At 49.2% G+C, this 20,539-nt stretch overlaps 1 protein-coding gene across 1 annotated transcript in view; it reads left to right on the top strand.

The window, feature by feature from the left end:
* The window catches only part of NRXN2 (neurexin 2), a 426,193-nt gene that overhangs the window by 379,597 nt on the left and 26,057 nt on the right, over positions 1-20,539 (top strand). The window contains exon 20 of the mRNA XM_084824057.1: positions 18,561-18,639. Within this exon, the coding sequence (XP_084680183.1) occupies positions 18,561-18,639 (79 nt within the window). The remainder of the gene's footprint in view (positions 1-18,560; positions 18,640-20,539) is intronic.

The raw sequence follows: 20,539 nt of genomic DNA, 5'->3' as shown, positions 1-20,539 counted from the left end.
TTAAGCAATCTTGAGCAGGGACAGCATCAAGGGTAGTAGGCATGGCTGGGCACTTGCCAAGGTCCCACACCCCAGCAGGGCCCCACTGATGAGAACCCCCTGGACTTGCTCCTCCTCTTCCCTACTGCAACCTGCTTGTCTACCTGCGTCTCGCTCCGGCCTGAACAATGGTGGTGGTGAGGAGGAATCAGAATAGTAGGGTTGGAAGGGGCCTCTAAGACCATCGAGTCCAGGAGGAGCAGATGCTGCTGCCGCCTTGCTCCCTGGCTCTCTGCCTCTCAAGCAAGCAAGCGGGAGCCATGATAAGACAGGAGGAGAAGCTGGTGACAACAGCGGTGAGAAGGTAGACACACTGAGGAAGGGGGCCCATAGAGAATCTCTTCTCCAAGGGCCCTCCAAAACCTGGAGTTGACACTGATCTTCGTCTGTTAGATAGGAGAAGCACCCACAGGGGATGCTGACATTTGGAGACAGGTGGGCATGGTGGGAACACAAGGTGGCCGTCCCACAATATCCAGGGTGCTGCCATACTGGGCATTCAGGGTGGGATTGTGACTCTCCGGTCACTCACCTTTTACAGGGCACCTCACATCATCATCAAATCATCCTCCTGTTTTTTCCCAGTCCTCATACTGTAGAAAACCAGACCTTTGGGGGGAAAGAATGGTAGCTCAGCCTTCCCCAACCTGGAGCCCTCTAAGATGTGTTGGACTACAGCTCCTAGTTTCACCCAGCCATGCTGGGATTTGTCGTCCAAGACTTCTGGAGGGCCCCAGGTTGGGCAGGGCTGACGGAGTAGGTGTAGCTCCCCTTAGCACTACTTCGACGTTCGAAAACACTGTGGTTTTGACACGCGCAGCGATGTATCAGCCGGGTAAAGCTCTCCCCGCTTGGAACACCTTCACCATTACCTTCTTGGTTGGCAAAATTGTATCCCTGTTTTTATTTTATTGGTAATCAATCTTTGAATTGGCTCCAAAACACTTTTTCTGACTTCTTTAAAAATATATTTTTTAAACATTACAACATTTGCACAACACATAAATGAGAAAGATTTATATAAATTTTTTAAGAAGTTGAAAACAGTGCTCTCTTCCTGCCATTTTGGCAACATGGTTTCCCCGTCCCAGTCTAATTTTCCTTAACACTTCCTTTTACGAACTTTGAACATATTTTGGCAATAACGCTTAAATAAATAGCAGTTAAATAAATAATTTGGCACAGATTTTAAAAATGCATTATTATCATCATCGTCACCATTACATTTCTATACCGCCCGATAGCCAAAGTTCTCTGGGCTGTATGCAAAGCTTCATTTTTTAAAGATTGTTATATAATATTTTTGAATACTCTGTTGTTAGTCTCTCTCTTTCTCTCTCTCTCTCTCTCACACACACACACGTGTGTGTGTGTATATATAATTTGTACTTGCGTGAATTAGCCCTTCCTCACGCACCAGAGTAGACAGAACATGGGATGTATGCAGAGAAAAACCACAATATCCTTCCCCTCCATAGTGAGGAAAGTCAGTTGCAATTTTGCTTGTAGAGGATGAGCAATAATTGGAAAATGCTGGCTGGGGAGATGATAGTTGTACTTCATCACATCTAGAGGCGAACAGGTTGGGGAAAGCTTGTCTGCTCCCTCCAGGCATGGTTCCTCAACACCAGGTGGCTTAGCTTTTCTTCCAGAGTATCCCATTTGGGGGTGGGGATATATGAGAATTTCTTTCCAGTTTGCAAATCACTCGAAAATGCCCCATTCACAACTACGGATGCAAACAGGAGTGTACATTCTCCGAAAATGTTTGCTAATGCCTTCCCGCAGTGATGGCTGGTAATGCCAGTTCCAGAAGGGTCGTGATTGCATTCTGGGTTTTGGTTACCACCAGCCAAAACTCTAAAGGTTCTATCCAAGGTGCTGAACCTTATCCCTAAAATAGGTTCAGCACCTTGGATAGCACCTTTAGAGTTTTGGCTGGTGGTAACTAAAACCCAGAATGGAATCACTGGCCCTCCGGAGCTGGAGTCGCTGCCCAAACGCGAGTTCATAAAATGTGCGCTTGAAAAAGGCACAGCTTTCTCAAACTCTGCACAACTTTTCCCATTCGAACCAAGCCAAAACAAGTCTCAAACAATAATGGGAGCAAGCTGAATTGAGCTGTGAAGGGAAGGTCAGAGAATTGCAGCAAGCTTGATCATCCCTGGTTCCCCCATCCCGAGTCCACTCCCAGTACTGTAGGGGTCTAGCCTCTCTCCCAGACAGGCCTTCTGGCTTGCCAGCCATCTCTTCGAGGGCCTCTCCAGTGAGAGCTCTTGGCTTCCCAAGGGCCCTCCACCATACTCCAGCCACTTCCTGCTGGGCACTTGGCACAACTGTGGGGAGAGGGAGCATGTGTCTCTCCGAGTGCCTTTGCCAGCCGTCTCCAGCAGCTCAGCTTCCCTGTGGGCATCGTCGGCATGTTTCTCGCCGCAAATCAAGGCCTGCCAGGCCTAGAACAAAAGAAAGTCTTGGCGTCGCTCCTCCTCTAGGAAGGGGCTGTAGCCGAGCGGTAGAGCCCCTGCTTTGCAGACAGAAGGTCCCGAGTTCGATCCCCAGCATCTCCAGATGGGGAAGGAAAGAATCTTATCTGAAACCCTGGAGAGCCGCTGCTGCCAGTCAGTGTCAACAGTACTGGGCTAGATGGACCAAGGGTCTGACTCAATATAAGGCAGCTTCCTATGCTCTGATTTAAATTAGAACTCTTCCCAGAACCATGAGGACTAGAAACTTAGGGTAGGGTTGTAACAGGAAACCTTGGAGAGCCGCTGCTGCCAGTCAGTGTCGACAATACTGGATTAGATGGACCAAAGGTCTGACTCCATATAAAGCTGCTTCCTGTGTTCATCACTATACCCTCCCAGGCACGATACCCACGTGATCACACGGGTGGGCTGTGATAGTGCAGAGCAGGCCCTCGCATTTAGTACAGTAACAGAATTTGGGTGCCCAAGAGCAGAATTTGTCACTTGCTTAAGGTCCCAGTGGCTATACATTAGGGGTGGGGAACCTCTTTCAACCTGGGGCCGAATCCAATTTCAGAGAAGCTCTTGGAGGCTGCATTCCAGTGGGGGGGGGCAAAAAGGGTGATGCCAAATTTCTGGCGTATTTTAGCTTGAAATGCTTCCTGCCAGCAGCAAAGTTTTAGGAGAGAAATTTCAACCTTTCAGAATGGGGGGAAAGGCCACAAAAGCTCAGAGACCACCTGGGGAAATGGGCGTGGCCTAGAAATGGGGCGTAGCCATCTGAGGCACCTCCGAGGGCCAGATTTGACCCACAAGCCTGAGGTTGCTCACGCTTGCTGTACATACTTGCAAGGGGAAACCTAGCATGCCAAGGATGTAGCACAAACCCTACATTACATGCCCAGTCAGGAATTCAGACTGGGATGGGCCATTCCTGCGGAGATGGTGCCCGGGAGCTTGAGCCTCCCTCCAGCACCCAGAACTAGTGCCAAGTCTCTCAGACTTGGGGCGATAATAAAGAAGATCTTACATCTGAGCACATTCCAAGCGCATCTTTCACCCCTGTGGCTACCAGTGACTGCAGCCCTGGGAACATGGCATCCCTCTCCGAGCCTTGTCTCCCATCGTGGGAGAGGGGGTGCAAATCAGAGGGGAAAGCGAGGCAAGCCCAGTGCTTAATTTTTTAAATGAAGCAAAGGGCAAGGTACTGAGTCTTGTCTGGATGCCACCATCCTCTGAAAGCCCTAAGACATGAGGGCTAACCGTGGCGGTGACACAGTAGTGACAAGAAAGCACTCTGCCCATGGCTTTGGTTACTCCTTTTTACAGTTACTTTGCATGTTCCAGGCTGAGCCCTGCCACTGAAGAACAAGAACAGAGGCCCTGGGTGCAGGAGAAAGATGCGTGGTTGTGGCTGGGCCCAGAGAGGGGAAGGTGCATCAGGGAATGGCGGGGGGGGGGGAGCAAAGAAAGCCTCTAAAAGACCGGGGGGGGGGGAGCACCAACTGCCTGAGGCCCTGAAGGTGTGTGGAGTGGAGGCTGGTGGCTCCGAGATCAGTGGGGTAGTGAATCAGCTCTGGGTTTCAGTCAGAACCCTAAAGGAGCTCTCCGAGGTGCAAAGCTGACTGGTTCAGACTGAAACCCGGAGCAGATTCGCCGCTCTGCTGACATTGGAGCCTTCAGCCCTCACTGCTGAGGAGGCAGCTAGGAAAAGTGGAGAGGGGGGCTTCTGCAGCTTCCCTACATCTGTTGGGTGTTAAATGGAATAGGAAAGTGCCTGCCAAGAGCAAGCAGGGGGGTGGGTGGGGGCCTGCAGCAGCACCAAGAATGGAGGGTAGGAGGCAAAGGGTTGTCTCCTGCCAACATTTGTCTACCAAACCTCCTCATTTATATGCTGCCGGTTGGAACAGGATCCCGGTGATTGATTTTGTGCCCCCAGGTTCCTGTCCAAGCCTTTGTTATGCTAACTCTGACATGCTGGACTTGATCTGCACAGTACCAGCTCCAGAATACTGATGGCAAAGGGAAGGGAGGGAGAGAAGGACAAACAGGCCCCTCCCAGACCCCCTTGATCTTACATTCCACGAAGGTTTTTCCCAGTACGCTGATTAAATTAACATTTGTGTCCTGCCCTTCCTCCGAAGACAGCGTACAAGGGGTTATCCCATTTTTATCAAAACAACAGCCCTGTAAGGTAGATACATTAGGCTGGGGGGGGCTGTTCACACAACACGCTGAACTGTGGGTTGTTTCTTGAACCATGGGTTGTTTGGTGAACCGTGGGTGGCTTCTTAACCACCGTGAACAACCCAGCAACAAATCGTGGGTTCTCAAGGTGGCTTGATCAAGAAAAATAAGCCATACCACAGGGTTAACAAGCCACTCTGTGGAAAATGTCCTGGGTTCAGACAGCACGCTAACCCATGGTTCAACAAACAACCCACACTCAATCACTGAGTATGGGTTAACGTGTTGTGTGAACCCAGTCAGAGAGCGACTACCCCAGCAACATCAGTGGGCTTCATGGCAGAGCAGAGATTCCAAACCCGTTCCAAGTCCAACACACTGGGCACGTTTGCACGATCACAGTGGCTTAAGCAGGCGCATGCCGGGCACCATTTGCCTAATTACCCATCTGGGCACGGCCTGTCATGTCATCCAAACTTGGATAGCCTGGCTTGTTGGAGGGGAAACAACCCTCAAATAAACCATGGGCTGTTGGGTTATTTGAGGGTTGTTTCCCCCTCCAACAAGCCATGCCACCCAGGTTTGGATGACACGACAAGCCACACCCAGACGGGCAGTTAGGCAAATGGCGCCCAGCACATGCCAGCCCGCAATGCGGCCTGAAGTGACCATGCAAACCAGGTCGTTCTCAGCTGCACCACACCAGGTTGGAGCCTGAAAACCTCCCGTCTCACCACAGAAGAGAGCATCAGAAGCTGTGTTATATGGAGTCAGATCCTTGATCCATCAAGCTCGGTATTTACGCCGAGTTTCAGGCAAGATTCTTTCCTAGCCCTACTTGGGCATACCGGGGACTGAACCTGAGACCTTTTTCTTGCAAAGAAGACACTCTGCCGCTGGGCCATGAGCCTTGCCCTGAAAAGGAAGTAAAGCTTCCAGTCCTCATGGCTCTGATCTAAACTGGAACATAGGAAGTTGTCTTACGTTAAGCCACACCCTTCGGCCACCCAGCTCAGTCTTGTCCATACTGACTGGGAGCGGCTCTCCAGGGTTAGAACAGAAGATCATCAGAAGAGCCCTGCTGGATCAGACCGAGGCTCCATCCAGCATTCTGTTCACACAATGGCCAACCAGCTGCCCACGGGCAACCCACCAGCAGGACACAAGCGCAACAGCACCCTCCCGCCCAGGTTCCCCAGCAACTGGTGCACATTGGCTCGCTTCCTCTGAAACCGGAGGTAGCACAGAGCCCTCAGGACTAGTAGCCACTGATGGCCTTCTCCTGTTGGGTTTCAGACCCAAGTCTCCTCCAACCCTACCTGGAGATGGCAGGGCTTCAAAATCGGAGTCTTCCGTACGTAAATTTTGTGGCCTACCACTGAGCTCAGTGCCAGTTCCATGTGTTGGAGGGTGCTTGGGCGGGACATCCTCAATGGGGCCCCTCCTGCAATGAGTCTGCCTTCTCCCCACCATTGTCACCAGCTGCTCTCGCACTCATCGTCATTCTCTTCATCGCTTGCTTGGCAGGCAGGGAGCCAGTGAGCAAATGGTCTGTGGCATCTCCTTCTCACCATCACCATTGTCTGGGCCAGAGCAAGAGGCAGGGGAACAAGCGGGTTGCAGGGGTGAAGAGGGGGTGCAACTCCAGGGGGCTCTTGTCTGTGGGACCCTGCTGGGTGCCCAGCCATGCCTACCCGTGACACCGTCCCTGACTGAGGTACAGCCCTTCACTTCAGAAAGGCTGTTCTTAACTCCCCTGATGGAGTTAAGCCTAGTACACCTGGGCCTGCCAAATCCGCAAAGCCCGAAACTAGAAAGATGAAAAATATACCCTTGCTTGCTCGGAGGCTGGGGAAAAAATACTTGGCACTCAAAATAGAATGTCGTGTTTTCAGAGGCAGCTAAAAACTGTATTTTGGGCGAAGTTCTCAGGACCCCTTGGAAACACATCCCTGTGCAATCTAAGAGGAAGGGGCTTGGCAAAGGGCTTCCGGCCATCTTTAAAGCACTGCCAAGCAACCCTGGGGTGTCCTGGTCTCCAAATGAAGACAGAGGGGGTGGGAGGGCCTCGAACCCGAAGCTGGAGCAGATGGTTTGCAGGCGGACGGTGTTGCGGTCGTCCCCACCATCTCCAGGGACTGGTCCAAGCTCAAGAATATGTAGGAGATCTGTGAAAAAATCTCCTGACCGGGGCCAGGTGTGAGGGGGCTCTGGAAAATGTGCTCTGTGGTGGGCCCCTCTGTCAGTGGGCCGTGGCAGTCTTACGTGGTTGTGGTGGTACGGTGCAGCAGGCGGCAGCAGCTCTCCAAACAGCGCTGGATGGCTGGGTCTAGCTGCCATTTTAATCCCCCACAATGCCCCAAAGGGACACTGCATTGGGAGCATTCTGGGAAATTAAAATGGTGGCTAAACCCAGCCTTCTGGCACTGCTCAGTCGTGGGCCGGGGCGGGGGGAATTAAGGGAGAACAGCTGTCCAAGGATCAGGGCTGGTGCCAACAGTCGGCATGGTCGGGCATCTGCCAATGGCCCATACCCCAGCAGGGGCCCCTGGACAAGCATCCCCAGTGTACGTGGAGGAGACAATCCTTCAGGTAACCTGGCCCCAAGCTGTTTAGGGCTTTAAAAGTTTAAACCAGCACTTTGAATTAGATAGATGGTGCTGATGGTAGAAACCCCAAGAGGAATTGTTTCCACCGCCAGAGCTCTGCTCTGGGTGTAATTAAATCACCTCTGAGTATATGCAGAGTTCCTTTCCATCTTTACCACATCAGCCCCCGTATCTGGGTTAAGGAGAAGGACTTCCGTGCCATTCTAGTCTAGGAGGTCGCTGCCTTTTTGGACTAGATGGTTTTTTGCAGTCCCTTTCACGTCCATGAATGTATGATAGAATGAGTTTCCCTGAGACTCTCTTGGCACAAAGTTGGTGTTTTGGGATTGGAGGTCCTGATATTACCCGGGTTCTGACCTTCGAGGCATCTCAGTCAAAAAATTGTGATTCCTCCTTTGCCGCAGGGCTGGCGTCAAGGGTTGGCCTGGTGGGCACCTGCCAAGGGCCCGTACCCCAGCAGGGGTCCAATAACAAGAGCCCCTGGACTTGCTTCCCCTCTTCGCCGTTGCATCCTGCTTGCTCCCCTTCCTCTCGCTCCGGCCCAGGCAACGGTGGTGAGAAGGAGGACCAGGAGATGCCACGGCCAGCTCGCTCCCTGGCTCTCCGCAAGCAAGTGGGGGCCATGGTGAGGAAGAGGAGTAAGAGCTGCTGGTGACCATGGCCGTGGGAAGGCCAACTTGTGGCGAGAGGGGGCCCATGGGGGGGGGGCTTTTGTGCTGTGCTGTGCTGTGTGCCCACCTCTGCTTCTGACAAAAATAACTGAAAAGTAGTTGTGGGGGGGGGGGGAGATCAGTGGAGAAAGAGCAGCGGGGAGCCCAGGACATTTTGCTGCCTGAAACAGATCCCAAACCAGTGTCCCTGGCTAGGGCCGATGCTTTCGGAAGTCTTGCTGCACCGTTCAGATACCAAATCCCCGCTTTTGTATTTTGCCACCCCACAGTGACTCCTGAAGCAGGAAATTTACCCTGCTGCCTGAGAGGCGCAGCCCTGCCCCTTTCTCACCGTTCATCCCCTCAAAATTGCCCTCCCTGGGCTAATTGAACAGCAAGTGCAAATGCCTCTTATCAGCAGCGAGTCAAGTTTATGCATCATCCTTCTGAACCGATGGACGGATGTTCTCAATCGATGGTTTTTGCAGTTGCGAGAGGGTGCACACAAATGCATGAATCCCAGGACTTTTAGTTTGGTTTTGTTCTGAGGTTTGCATTTGCTGTATCCTGTGAATCAGCGGCCCCATGCTTTTCAGGCCAGCGGGCGTATTTGGGATTTTGAGATAGTGCTGTGGCCACTGTCACAAAATGGCTGCCATGGTGGCTGTGGCCAGTCACAAAAACCCATTTCTCAGAAGGCCAGCTGGTGAGGCTAAAAGGAACGTAACTTGCTCAAGGATTGTTCAGTGCAAGGCAGAACTGAGGTCTGAGCACACCCAGGCAAGATATCTCTAAAACACGCAAACTCCGCACACACCGACACCAGCACACACACCGCAAGGCCTAGACAACACACACACACATGAACCCAGGAGAAACAGTAGACCAACTTTCCCCAAGCTGGTGTCCTCCAGAAGCTTTAGACTATAACTCCAGAATTCCTGACCACTGACCATGCTGGCTGGCGAGTGGGGGGGGGGGCAGATGGGAGATGAAGTCCAAAACATCTGTAGGGCACCCGGTTGGGCAAGGTTGCACTACACCAGAACAAGATAACACCCTCCCCACCCCAGAAAGGCAAAACATCTCCCGTTACTCCTTGCCAATGTGTCTAGCCCCCCCATGAGGCAACCAGTTCTTGCCTTTGTCTTTTTTTTCCTGGGTGGCTGGGCACACTTCCAAACAAAGCACAAAGGGTGAGCCACCGCCCATTTTTATTTTCTAAGAAATTATTTTCTTAGAAATTATTCTCTAAGAAATCATTATTATTAAATAGTAAATTAAATAATACTTATTAAATATTATTATTAATTAAATTATTATTAGAAATTATTTTCTAAGCAAAAACAGAGGAGCAGCGGGTCTGGCGGGTTCCAAGAGAGCTGTCAGCGGGGACCCCAGCTGGAAATACAAAATTATAAATAAGTCATTGTCCTCCCCAAACTGCTTTTCTCCCCACACTGGAAAAGAGACAGACTTCCCTTTATTCTCCACCTCCATGGGTGGGAAAGCAGCTGGGAGGAGGGGGGCAGTTTTGAGCTGGAACAAAGTAAGGAGTGTTGCTAGTGGCAACACAGTTTGCCTGCAGAAGGTCCCGGGTTTGATTCCCGGCATCTCTAGGTAGGGCTGGGAAAATTCCTGCCTGAAACTCTGAGAGCTGCTGCTGCCAGTCAGTGTTGACAATACCAGTTTATACTGAGTCAGTTTTCTATTTCCTTATTTAAATCAGCCCTTTATTTAGAACCATGAGGGCTGGAACCCTTCTTTTTAGGAAAAGGATCATAGCTCAACAATAAAGCCCCTGGTGTGCATGCAGAAGGTCCTGAGTTTGATCCCTGGTGTCTCCAGGTAGGGCTGGAAAAACTCCTGCTCGAAACCCTGGAAAGTCACTGCTGCCATTCAGTGTCGACAATACTGTGCTAGATGGACCCATATTCTGACTCCTAAAGCAGCTTCCTCTGTTTCTAAGGGCTGATCCAACCCTTCCCGTCACCCTCCTTCAGTTCCCGATCACAACTTCCACAGCTGCTCCTGAGCAAGGAAAGATGGGGAGGAAAACCGGTAAACCCGTCTCCTACATATTGTCCAGTGTGGCCCTTGGGTGGGAAGGTTGTGAAACCCCTGAAGTCTCTGAGAACAAGATACAATCCTTGGCTTGATGGGCAGTGGTTTGAGAATCGAAGGCAGTTTGTCCGTACATTTTTCCCTGCTCAAGCAAGTCCAGTGGAAAAAGTAAAAGGCTGGGGAATGCTGGGAGTTGTAGGTTGTTTTTCTGCCTAAACATGCATGGGATTGCATACTAAATCACAAAGCATTTGCTAGCCTTTCATGACACCCCAAATCTCCTCCTTAAGTGGCTGCCTTACTCTGCCCAATGGTAGGGCTGGCCATGTGTGTATTCTATATTAAGGGTCTATCCCAACCACAGGATTCGGTTCTGATCCCAGTTCAGCAACTTGGAAACCAGTCCACTTCACCTCAGATCAATTTGGAGGCTGCTCTATTCTGTTTGGATCCAAATCTCACGTAAGAAATCCAAAGCTGCGTGCCTCCCACTGACTCCCATTAGAAATCAATAAACTATCACTTTTTTCGGCTGACATTCACAGGCATTCCAACCCCTTGGGAGCAGATGAAACATGACACGTTTCAGGCAAATAGGTGCAGAGGGGTTTGTGCGCAATGGATTAACATTTCGATTTTGTTTTTTAAAACAAACTGCTGATCGCATTTTGATTCCTTGGCAGAATTGGTTCAAAATTGCAGGCATAGTTGCCCCTTCTGACAGGATCAAGCTGGCCAAGATTCAGATGAATAGGTTCAGGGGGGTTTGTGCAAGAGCAGCCTTTACAATTTGGTGGTTTTCCCACCCTCCACAAAAGAGGCACTTACCCCCTCTGCATTCTTTGTGGGCAATTGTTATGAAAGGGGCATCCCAGGTCGATGTGGCCCTACGTCAGAAACCTGAACAATCTCAGAAGGATTGGTGCAGTACTGTTTGTGAAAGGGGATTTTGTAGATATAGGGTGTCAGGGAGAGAGTGTGATTAGTTTTCCCTTCTGTAGAGATGTGAAGGCCGGGGGGGGTGGAAAAATTGCAGGGGGGGGTTCCCATTTTTTCCCCAAGGACCAGTTCTGTATTTTTCCCCCCCAAAAAATGAACAACTTTGGATTATGAAATATGTTCTTTTAGAATTTAAGACAAGGAGTTTCTATACTGTTACCCAGCATTTACTCCCCCTGCATTGATTTCTAAAAACTGTGTAAGAAGAAGACTTTTATAGAAAGACTAGAGATGTAAAATGTCTGAAAAGAATGACGGCATGGGGAAAAATGTTTTTAATCCTCCATAGGATTTTCAGCATAGTTATTTCTTCCATTTCTTATTCAAATTATTAATCCAATGTATATTTTACTGATAGACATTTTGGGATGCTCCAAGTCAGGCTCAGGTTCCCAACATGTGAACAGAGTCACCATATTGTAATATGGAAGAAAATGTACATTCTTGGCAGTTTGGGTTTTGTTCTACAGAGTCCTGTGTTTCTGGATTTGTCATCCTCTGCCTCCAGTTCTTCCTGCTTCTTCTGGTTTCTGGGTTGATTCAGATGTTTCAGGGACTATTTGCTGAAGTTCCCTCTGGTCATACATAAACTAGGAGCTAAAATATATTATATGTAACTTGGTTTGCTCATAAAATTAATCATGTTTGGTATATTAAATTTTAAAACTATAATTTATTCAGGCAATAATTGCAAATGTACTAAGTTCACTTGTTAAAGTGTTCAAATATAATGATAACTTTATGAGCAAACCATGTTATATGTAATATAACTTTAGGCTTATAAAGGCTGCTTTACATCCCTAAAGCAGCCTTCCTCAACCTGGTGCCCTACAGGTGTTTTGGACTACAGTGCCCAGCATTCTGGACCATTGGCCGTCCTGCCTGAGGCTGATAGGAGCTAAAGTCCAAAATATCTGGAGGGCACCAAGTTGGAGAAGGCTGCCCTAAAGCAACAAAATGAGTTTAGATTTGTAAAGAGTTCCTAAAAATAAGTATTGCTTATTTTTCCATTTTTCACAAAATTTTCATTTTTTTCTGGGGGAAAAATGGGGAAAAGCCGTTTTTTTCCTATGGCTTCAACATTTCTGGAAATTTTACTTCTCAGCCCTTCTCGCTGTGGTTTTTTATGGCAATTTGTATGAAAACAGCATATATCACAGAGGCATCCCTAGAGACCAAACCTGGAAAATGTCAGGAAGATAGATGCAGACACGCGGGAGTTGTGATGCATAAACAACAGTCTAAGGATTTTTTGTTTTCTGCTCAGCTAGCCCCACGGTTACTGGAAGTTCAATGGGACAGTAGTGAGTGATGGATCTGGAGCAGAAAGCCATGCAGCATTTTCTAAGCAAGCGCCTGCCGCTACACCCTCCCAGGTCCCCCAGACTCCATGAAAACTTTTAACATTCCTGGTCCCGAGAGAGAGCGAAAGAGCAAAGATCGCTGAATGCCGAAACAACCTTGCGAGATTTTACTTTAACATCCCTGCCCCAAAGCACTGAGATTGGAGCACCCAATAAAAACCATCCACTGGGATTAGGATCTAGAGCTGTCAGTTACAAAACTCCACCTCCTCTCCCCTCCCATAACGTTTTCCTTATATGGTGTCCCTCTGAATCAGTAAGGGTGCAGTCCTATGCATGTTTAGACAGAGAAAAGTCCTACAGCTCTCAGCATTCCCCAGCTAACATGGCTGGCTAGGGGATGCTGGGAGGTGTAGGAGTTTTCTCTCTAAACATGCATAGGATCGCGCCCTAACAAAGCTTTCCGAGGGTTCAGTCTCGGTGCGCTTTGGAAGAGCCCCGCTTTGATTCGGACGTCTCCCAAATCATCCCAACGTGGTTCAGGGTATAAAAGACACGACTGAGAACGGGGGCACACCGTGCTGTGCCATGTACTCTCTGGATTACGTATGGTGTGGAGAGGGTAGGGTGACGTTTTTCTCCTCCTCTCATATACTAGAACCCCAGCGGAAACATCCAGGGAAGCTGTTTGGTGGGAGATTCAGGACAGGCAAAAGGAAGGGCTTCTTCACACAGCACATAGCTAAAGCATGGAATGTAAGACCACAGAGAGCTTCGGCTATTGGGCGGTATAGAAATGAAATAAATAAATAAATAAAATGGCAATGTGCTTCCTCCAGTAGCAGGGGCGCTATGCTTCTGTGCACCAGTTGCTGGGGATCATGGGTGGGAGGGTGCTGTTGCACTCTTGTCCTGCTTGTGGGTTTCCCGTGGGCAGCTGGCTGGCCGCTGTGTGAACAGAATACTGGACTGGATGGACCTTGGTCTGATCCAGCAGGGCTCTTCTTATGTTCTTATGGACAGGGCTGGCCCTAGATATTTTGCTGCCAGAAGCAAAGAATGAGATGGCGTCCCCTCCCTTTCTGTGGTTGAAAGCCAACCGGCCTGCTAGATTTATTTATTTATTTATTTATTTATTGACTTTATTAATCGCCCATCTGGCTGGTCACCCAGCCACTCTGGGCGATGTACAGCGTATAATGAAACAGTTTAAAACAATAAAATTCTACAATAAAAACGTTTTCTAAAATACCCTAACCCACCCCAAATGCCTGCCTGAACAACCATGTTTTTAATGCACGGCAGAAGCTCATTAAAGAGGGGGCATGGCGGAGTTCCCTAGGGAGGGAGTTCCACAGAGTGGGGGCAACCACAGAAAAGGCCCTCTCCCTCGTCCCCACCAGTCCAGCTGTCCTGGCTGATGGGATAGAGAGAAGGCCATCCGAGGCTGATCTTGTTAAGCGGCCTGTCTGATGCTGCTGGAGGCGCTCCTTAAGATAGGCTGGGCCGGAACCATATAGGGTTTGAAGGCAGCAGGCTAACTTAGAGGGCACAGAGCAGGCTGCAGGGCACACGGGTTTTTCCTCCAACACCTCCCAAGATCTGCCTCCTGAGGCAACCGCCTCACTCTGCCTAACGGTGCTTATGCTCATTCGAGGATGACCTATAGTCCCCCAAGCCAAGTATTGCAGAGGAGCTGCCTGCGTTGAGGCAGGCTGGATGCGCCCGATCTCACCTGATCTCGGAAGCTCAGCAGGGTCACCCTGGTTTGTACTTGGATGGGAGGCCGCCTGGGAATCAGGCTTCCTGCACTGAGCAGGGGGTGGGACTCGAGGGTCTTGCAGGCCCCTTCCGACCCTGTGGGTCTATGTCTATGTCTGTCTTGAGAGATCCTTGGAGGAGTAGGCCCTCATACTTTCCCCTCTCAGACTCGGAAGCCAATGCTGAGCAGCTGCCTAGCCTCAAGGAGCACAGTCGGGATTGTTGGGGCCAGGGCCCCGAATCTGTTCCTCGGAGCCCTGAGCGTCCATTGGTGCCAGTGGAATATTTTTTTTTCAGCTAAATTGCCACGCAGGGGGCAATTTTCAAGGGGGGATTGCAGCTGGGGAGGGAAGACTTAATTCCCCCACCCACAGAAAATTTCCCCCTGCACCTCAATTCAGCTTGGGGATGGAGGTGGGATTTTTCCCATTGAATGGGATGTTTGGGGGGCAGGGTGCAAATGAACTGGAGACTTTATTTTAATTGAGATTATTTGGATGAGAAATGAATGGGCTGGCTTTGCCTCCTGTGAAATTTAAATTAATCCCAGTAATTCCTTCTGAAGTTGCATATATACATATAAATTAGTGCATTTGTGTCCTATGGGCTGGACTCTGGATCTTTTAAGTGCCTAGCAACACCCCTGAGTGCAGGCACCTAAACGCGCAGGCATCTGGCTACCAGATGCAAGTGTGCCTGTCTGAGGAATGAGAACTCCTGGTGAGTAAAGGCACACTCCTCGTAAGTAAAGACCATTCCTCAGGTGGCACTGATGGCCTTCAGCTGTGCTCTGGGTGGGGCTCCGTAGGCTCAGACTTAAACACCTTCAGTTCTAGGCACAGAATGCTGGAACAACGTCTGTGAACTAGCTCCTTGATGTTTGACGTGTATTTCCCCTGCTAACCTGGCTCTTCTCTAGACCGCAGACTGCCTACTGAACTTGCCTTCGATACTGACTCTGGCTAAATCTCTGGAGTTCTGTTTTTACCCCACTGTAATCAGGGCATGCTGTTACTGTTTATTTATTTTCTTTAAATATTTATTTATTTATTTATTTATTTATTGAAATGTGTTGTCTTGCCTTTCTAAGCAAAAATTCAACTCAAAGCAGCTCGCAATAATTTAAAATAAACAATACAGCCAAAAAAAATAAAGTGCAACTGAAAATGGAATTAAACTAGAAAAAAAAAGATCCCTTAAAAAGTCCTGATGAAAACAAAAACCACCAAAATAAAACTGTCTTTATGGTGCACTTAAAAAGCAGGTGCTTCAGGCAGTGTCAGGACAGAGAGACCAGAAACCAGCAAAGGTCTGTACCGAGAGCAAGATCTGAAGATGGTCGAAAGAGAGCCAGCGTGGTGTAGTGGTGAGATGGTTGGACTGGGAGCTGGGAGATCTGGGTTCGCGTCCCCACTCAGCCATGGAAGCTCACTGGGTGACTGTGGGCCAGCTGCAGACTCTCAGCCCAACCTACCTCACAGGGTTGTTGTTGAGAGGATAAAATGGAGAGGAGGAGGAGGAAGAGAATAATGTCAGCCACCTTGCGTTCCTTGCAAGAGGAAAAAGGGCGGGATAGAAATGCAATAAATAAATCAATAATAAAAGGTCTACAGCACGGGTGGGCGACTTGTAGACCAAAACATCTGTAGGGCCTCAGTTCCCAGCATCCCTCACCATTGACTATGTTGGCTGGGGCTGATGGGAATTGTAGGCCAAAACATCTGGAAGCTAGAAGTGCCCCCCCTGTCCCTGGTCTAAGCACACACAATAAAAGATCAGGAAAAAACTGCAAATTTTACGCACAAGCCATGGTACTCTGTACACAGTGGGGTTGGACTCAATGGCCTTGTAGGCCCCTCCCAACCCTACTATTCTATGATTCTATTAAAACAATAAAATGATTTATAAAACATCACTAAAACTGCCCAACAAAAACTGCAGGTAAAAGTCAATGAGTGAATGGAAATTGAACCAATTTTGCAATCATGTACAAGGGTTATAAGGACACTCAAAACATATCCCAGCCTTGTTGCAAACGTTAACAGTCTCAAATTACAAGGGCAATCTCTTGCATTTAATGCTGTTGTTTTACAAGACTTCAAATGTCTGCTTCAACATGGATCCAGAAAAAATCCAGTGTGCGACATGGGACATCTGCATATAGTTAGAGCGGATGCTGTGAAATACTCCTCTGTTCAGACCGGTATGGTCGGAATGGAAGTTTTAAATTCAAATGTTGAAGCAGCATCAGTCAGGTTACCAGCCACCTTCGGGGATTCCACGTTCAGGAGGACTGCAGCCAAGATCTTTCCCGGAATGTGCCCCTGAAGGAGACAGTCAAAACATGTTTGGCAAATAACGACATTAAATTCAACAAATTGCCCTTGTACTTTGAGACTGTAAAGCATGCAACATGTTTGTGATATGTTTTGCCTGCCCTCATAACCCTTGTATATTATGGTGAAGTTGGTTCCATTTCTGCCCAATCGCTGCCTTTTTTTACCTGTTGTGCCATTTGAGCTACGTTTTATTGATTTCTGTATCGTTATAATACTAGGGAATGCAAGTCTTGGAGCTGGAGAGCAGACATTTTCCCAGCAACTCTCTGTGTAGCACTGAAGGCTTTTCAGGGAGCAGTCAGAATCCTGCTGAGGCACAGCTTCCAACCATCTGCCTGAAGGAAAATCTTACTTGTGAGGAGGGTCTTACTCTTGCGTAAGCCTTTACTCATGAGGAGTCATCTTCCTCAGGCAGGTAGCCAACCCAGCCTCCATTGTTAGACTCGGTGCTCTCTTGGGTTAGGTGGTAGCTTGGCTTGAATCAGAAAGTTCCAGGGCCCTGTGCATATCTAGGAGGTGGTTCAGATACTGTCTGTCCTGAGGGCCCAGGATCCCCTTGATCTACCTCACGGTTCCTGGACGCAGGCTGCTTTTCTGAGATGTTCCACTTGGGAGCTCTAGGCCATCCTCCAAGAGGATTCCTCCACAGGGGGCATGACATCGGGGAATAAGAAGCCCGACACACCACTCCAGAGAGCTTGTTCCATTATTAGGGTGCCATACTCAAAAAGGCCCTTGCTCTCATCCCCACCAGACGGACCTCCATGAGCGGGAGGACAGCAAAAAGGACCTCCCAAGCCAAGCGAAGTTTCTCAGGAGGATTGTATGCCAGGAGGCGATTTCTGAGATTCCTTGCTGGTCTTCCCAAAGCTGCCACCTCAGATGGAACCAGTTGGAAGCCAGCAAAGCTGACATAAAGCTTCCCTACATAGTCCAGCCTGCTGACCTCAGATAGCAGTCTGGCAGGGGCATTTGTGGCCACTTGATATTTCCAGGCTTGTCTTCACAGGCAGCCCCACAAATGTACCGCTTCCCCTTCTAGGGGGACATTAGGTGCCCTTGTGGGAAACCCCCCAGTAAAATGTCTCTTGGTGAGGCTCAAGCTGCCTTGGTAATACTCCCCATCCACCTTTTGTTAGTTGGGGTCATGCAGGCCTCAAGGCCTAAGGCAGCCTTTCCCTGGCCAAGCTGGCCGGGGATGATGGCAGTTGTAGACCAGCACATCTGGAGGGGACCAGATTAGGGAAAGCTGTGGGAGGGAGGGACTTCTTCTTGGCTCACTTGCTCTCAGGAAACCTCTGCTTTGAACTTCTCGCACATTCTGGGTGGAGTAGGAAGCTGGGGTGGGGTGGAGTGTGATGGGTGGCCCTGCTGTTTAGGCAGGGGGGTGGGCTTGAACTAGAACAGGAGCTCCCAATCTTTTAGGGTTGGTGGGCACATTTGAAATGTTGGGTGTCGTGGGCACTGTCAGAAAATGGCTGCCTTGGGGGCAGGCTTGCCCATTCATAAAATGGCTGCCATGGTGGGCATGGTCAGTCTCAAAACACTCAGAAGGCAAGCTAGTAAGACAAAAAGAACAGTAACTTGCCAAAGAACCTACAGACAACGCAGAGGCGGGGGTCTGAGGTCCAAAACACAAAATCGCTCCTTTGAACCCAAATAAATATCCCTTTCCAGCAGGCCAGCCTCCCAGTTAAATACATACATACATACATACATACATACATACATTTGAAATCTTCAGAATTAAAATTGAGAGGGGCAGGAAGCCTGGTGGGCATCAGGAGAGGTGTCTGGATATTGTTGAAGAAGGGACATAGGAACATCGGAAGCTGCCTTATACTGAGACAAACCCTGGGTCCATCTAGCCCAGGATTGTCGACACTGACTGGCAGCCATTCTCCAGGTATCCAGCAGGCGTTTATCCTACCCTATCTGAAGATGCCAGGAATCAAACCTGGTACCTTCTGCATGCGAAGCAGAGGCTGTACCACTGAGCTACAGCCCCTCCAAGGAGGGGACAGGAGAAAGCTACTTGGAGAAAGGGCTGATTCCCTTGGCAGGGGGCTGGGATGGAAAGGGAAGGGTGGAGACGTGGCTTTTCCCCCCGCTGACAGCCGGATCTCTGTTTCTCTTTCTGTAGAACACAGATGACCTCCTAGTGGCTTCGGCCGAGTGCCCAAGTGATGACGAAGACCTGGAAGAGTGCGAGCCGAGTACTGGTGGGTCTTTTTCCGTCCTCTCGGCCCCGGGGCAAACCCATCGTCAGGAGGGGGAGGGGTTTGCCTTGGCCCTTGTACACAGGCCCAACATACACAGACACTGCCCATGTGACATGGGGTTCAGTTCCGGGGCCCCTGTGCAGAAACACAAGCTTGCAACTTCTTTGCTGGAACCAGTACGGCACTGTAGCAATACATGCACCAGATCTCTCTCTTTCTGTCTCTCTCTTTCTCTCTCTCACACACACTCCCGTGTTCACGTGCGCACAAACTTCTGCTCAGAGCTGGGTGTACTCTGCACCTTTGCTATTGTGTTGCATAAGTGTGGAATACAGCATCCTGAAATATTACGGATTTTGTTGTTTTAAAAAAAGCAAGTTTCTAGTCCTTGCTGATACAAAGAGAAGCTGAAAAGCGAAAGGAAAAGCAAGTAATGTCCGTGATGAGGAGGTGAGCTGAGCTGTAGGCAGACTCTTCCCCCTTTTATAGGGCTAACAGAACAAGAATATCAATATTTGTTTGTTTAATTTCCCAAGCGGGCTTGCATTCAGAAGGAACAATAAAATACAGCATTAAAAATCAGATATATAGAGCAGCATTTAAAACAAAAGAGCAATAAAAACAGAAAATCTCAATCACAAAATGCCTTCTGGCATAACAACGTTTTCAAACGCTATTAAAAACAGGAAAGGAAAAAACCGAGCGGACTTATTCAGGGAGAGAATTCCAAGGTTGCGGAGCCACTGACAAAAAGGCCCTGCTCCTGGTCCCTACCAACCAAATCTTTAGTAACTATGGGCCAGAGAACAGGGGCTCTGATGCTGATGTTATGTCCCAGGCAGGTTCATATGAGTGAATAATAATAATAAGCCCCTATACTCGTAGGACTTGCAAAAAAAAAATGTTGCGGTGTATCCTCACTTTCCAACAGAAGTGCTCCTGTTCAAGTTTCGTACCCGGCATGTATAACTTCTCCCCCATAGAGAAACCCCCACAAATGAATCAATAGTCACTAGGCAAGAGGTGAAGGTAGAGTGAGTTAAAGCGCAATCCTGTGCATGTTTAGACAGAAAAAAGTCCTACCACTCCCAGCATTCCCCAGCCAGCAAAGGAGCTCCGTGATGCACCTGCCTCACAGTTGCTGCTGCTGCTCAAATGGTGGCGTGGACGCTACGATTTGATACAGCATGGAGCAAACGCATTGCCACGTCCAGATGCAGTACTCCACACTGGCCCCATTGCTTTGCAGGGGTGTTGAACCTCTTTCAGCCCGGGGCCTGAATTCCATTTTTAGAAGTTCTCCAGGGCCACATGCCCATGGTGGGCGGGGCCAAGGCGAAAGGGGCAGGGCCAAAATTACCAGCATATTGTTGCTTACTGCCAGTAGCGAAGTGTTAGGAGAGGCATTTCAGCCTTTTAGAATGGGGGGAAACCGCACAAGAGCTGCGAAACAATGGGTGATGGGGGAAATGGAGTGTGGGCAGGGGGCGTGGCCATCTGTGAAACCCCAGGCGGGCTGGAGGTTCTACAGCACCTACACAAAAAACAGCCAACCAGAATTTTTTTATTTTTTTATTTTTTTTTATTTCATTGCATTTCTATACCGCCCAATAGCCGAAGCTCTCTGGGTGGTTCACAAAAATTGTGAACCGCCCAGAAGATAGATAGATTGATTGATTGATTGATTGCATTTGCATCCCGCTTTTTTTCCTCTTGCAAGGAACCCAAGGCGGCTTACATTCTCCTCCTCCTCTCCAGTTTATCCTCACAACAACAACTCTGTGATGTAGGTTGGGCTGAGAGTCTGCAACTGGCCCTAAGTCACCCAGTGAGCTTCCGTGGCCGAGTGGGGACTCGAACCCGGGTCTCCCGACTCCCAGTCCAACAGTTTCGCCACGAC

This window comes from Heloderma suspectum, chromosome 17 (genome assembly GCF_057233095.1).
Source record: "Heloderma suspectum isolate Gila_16-S chromosome 17, 16-S_ref, whole genome shotgun sequence".
Taxonomy (NCBI): domain Eukaryota; kingdom Metazoa; phylum Chordata; class Lepidosauria; order Squamata; family Helodermatidae; genus Heloderma; species Heloderma suspectum.
Note: the sequence above shows the minus strand (reverse complement) of the source record. Positions and strands in the feature narration are given on the sequence as shown.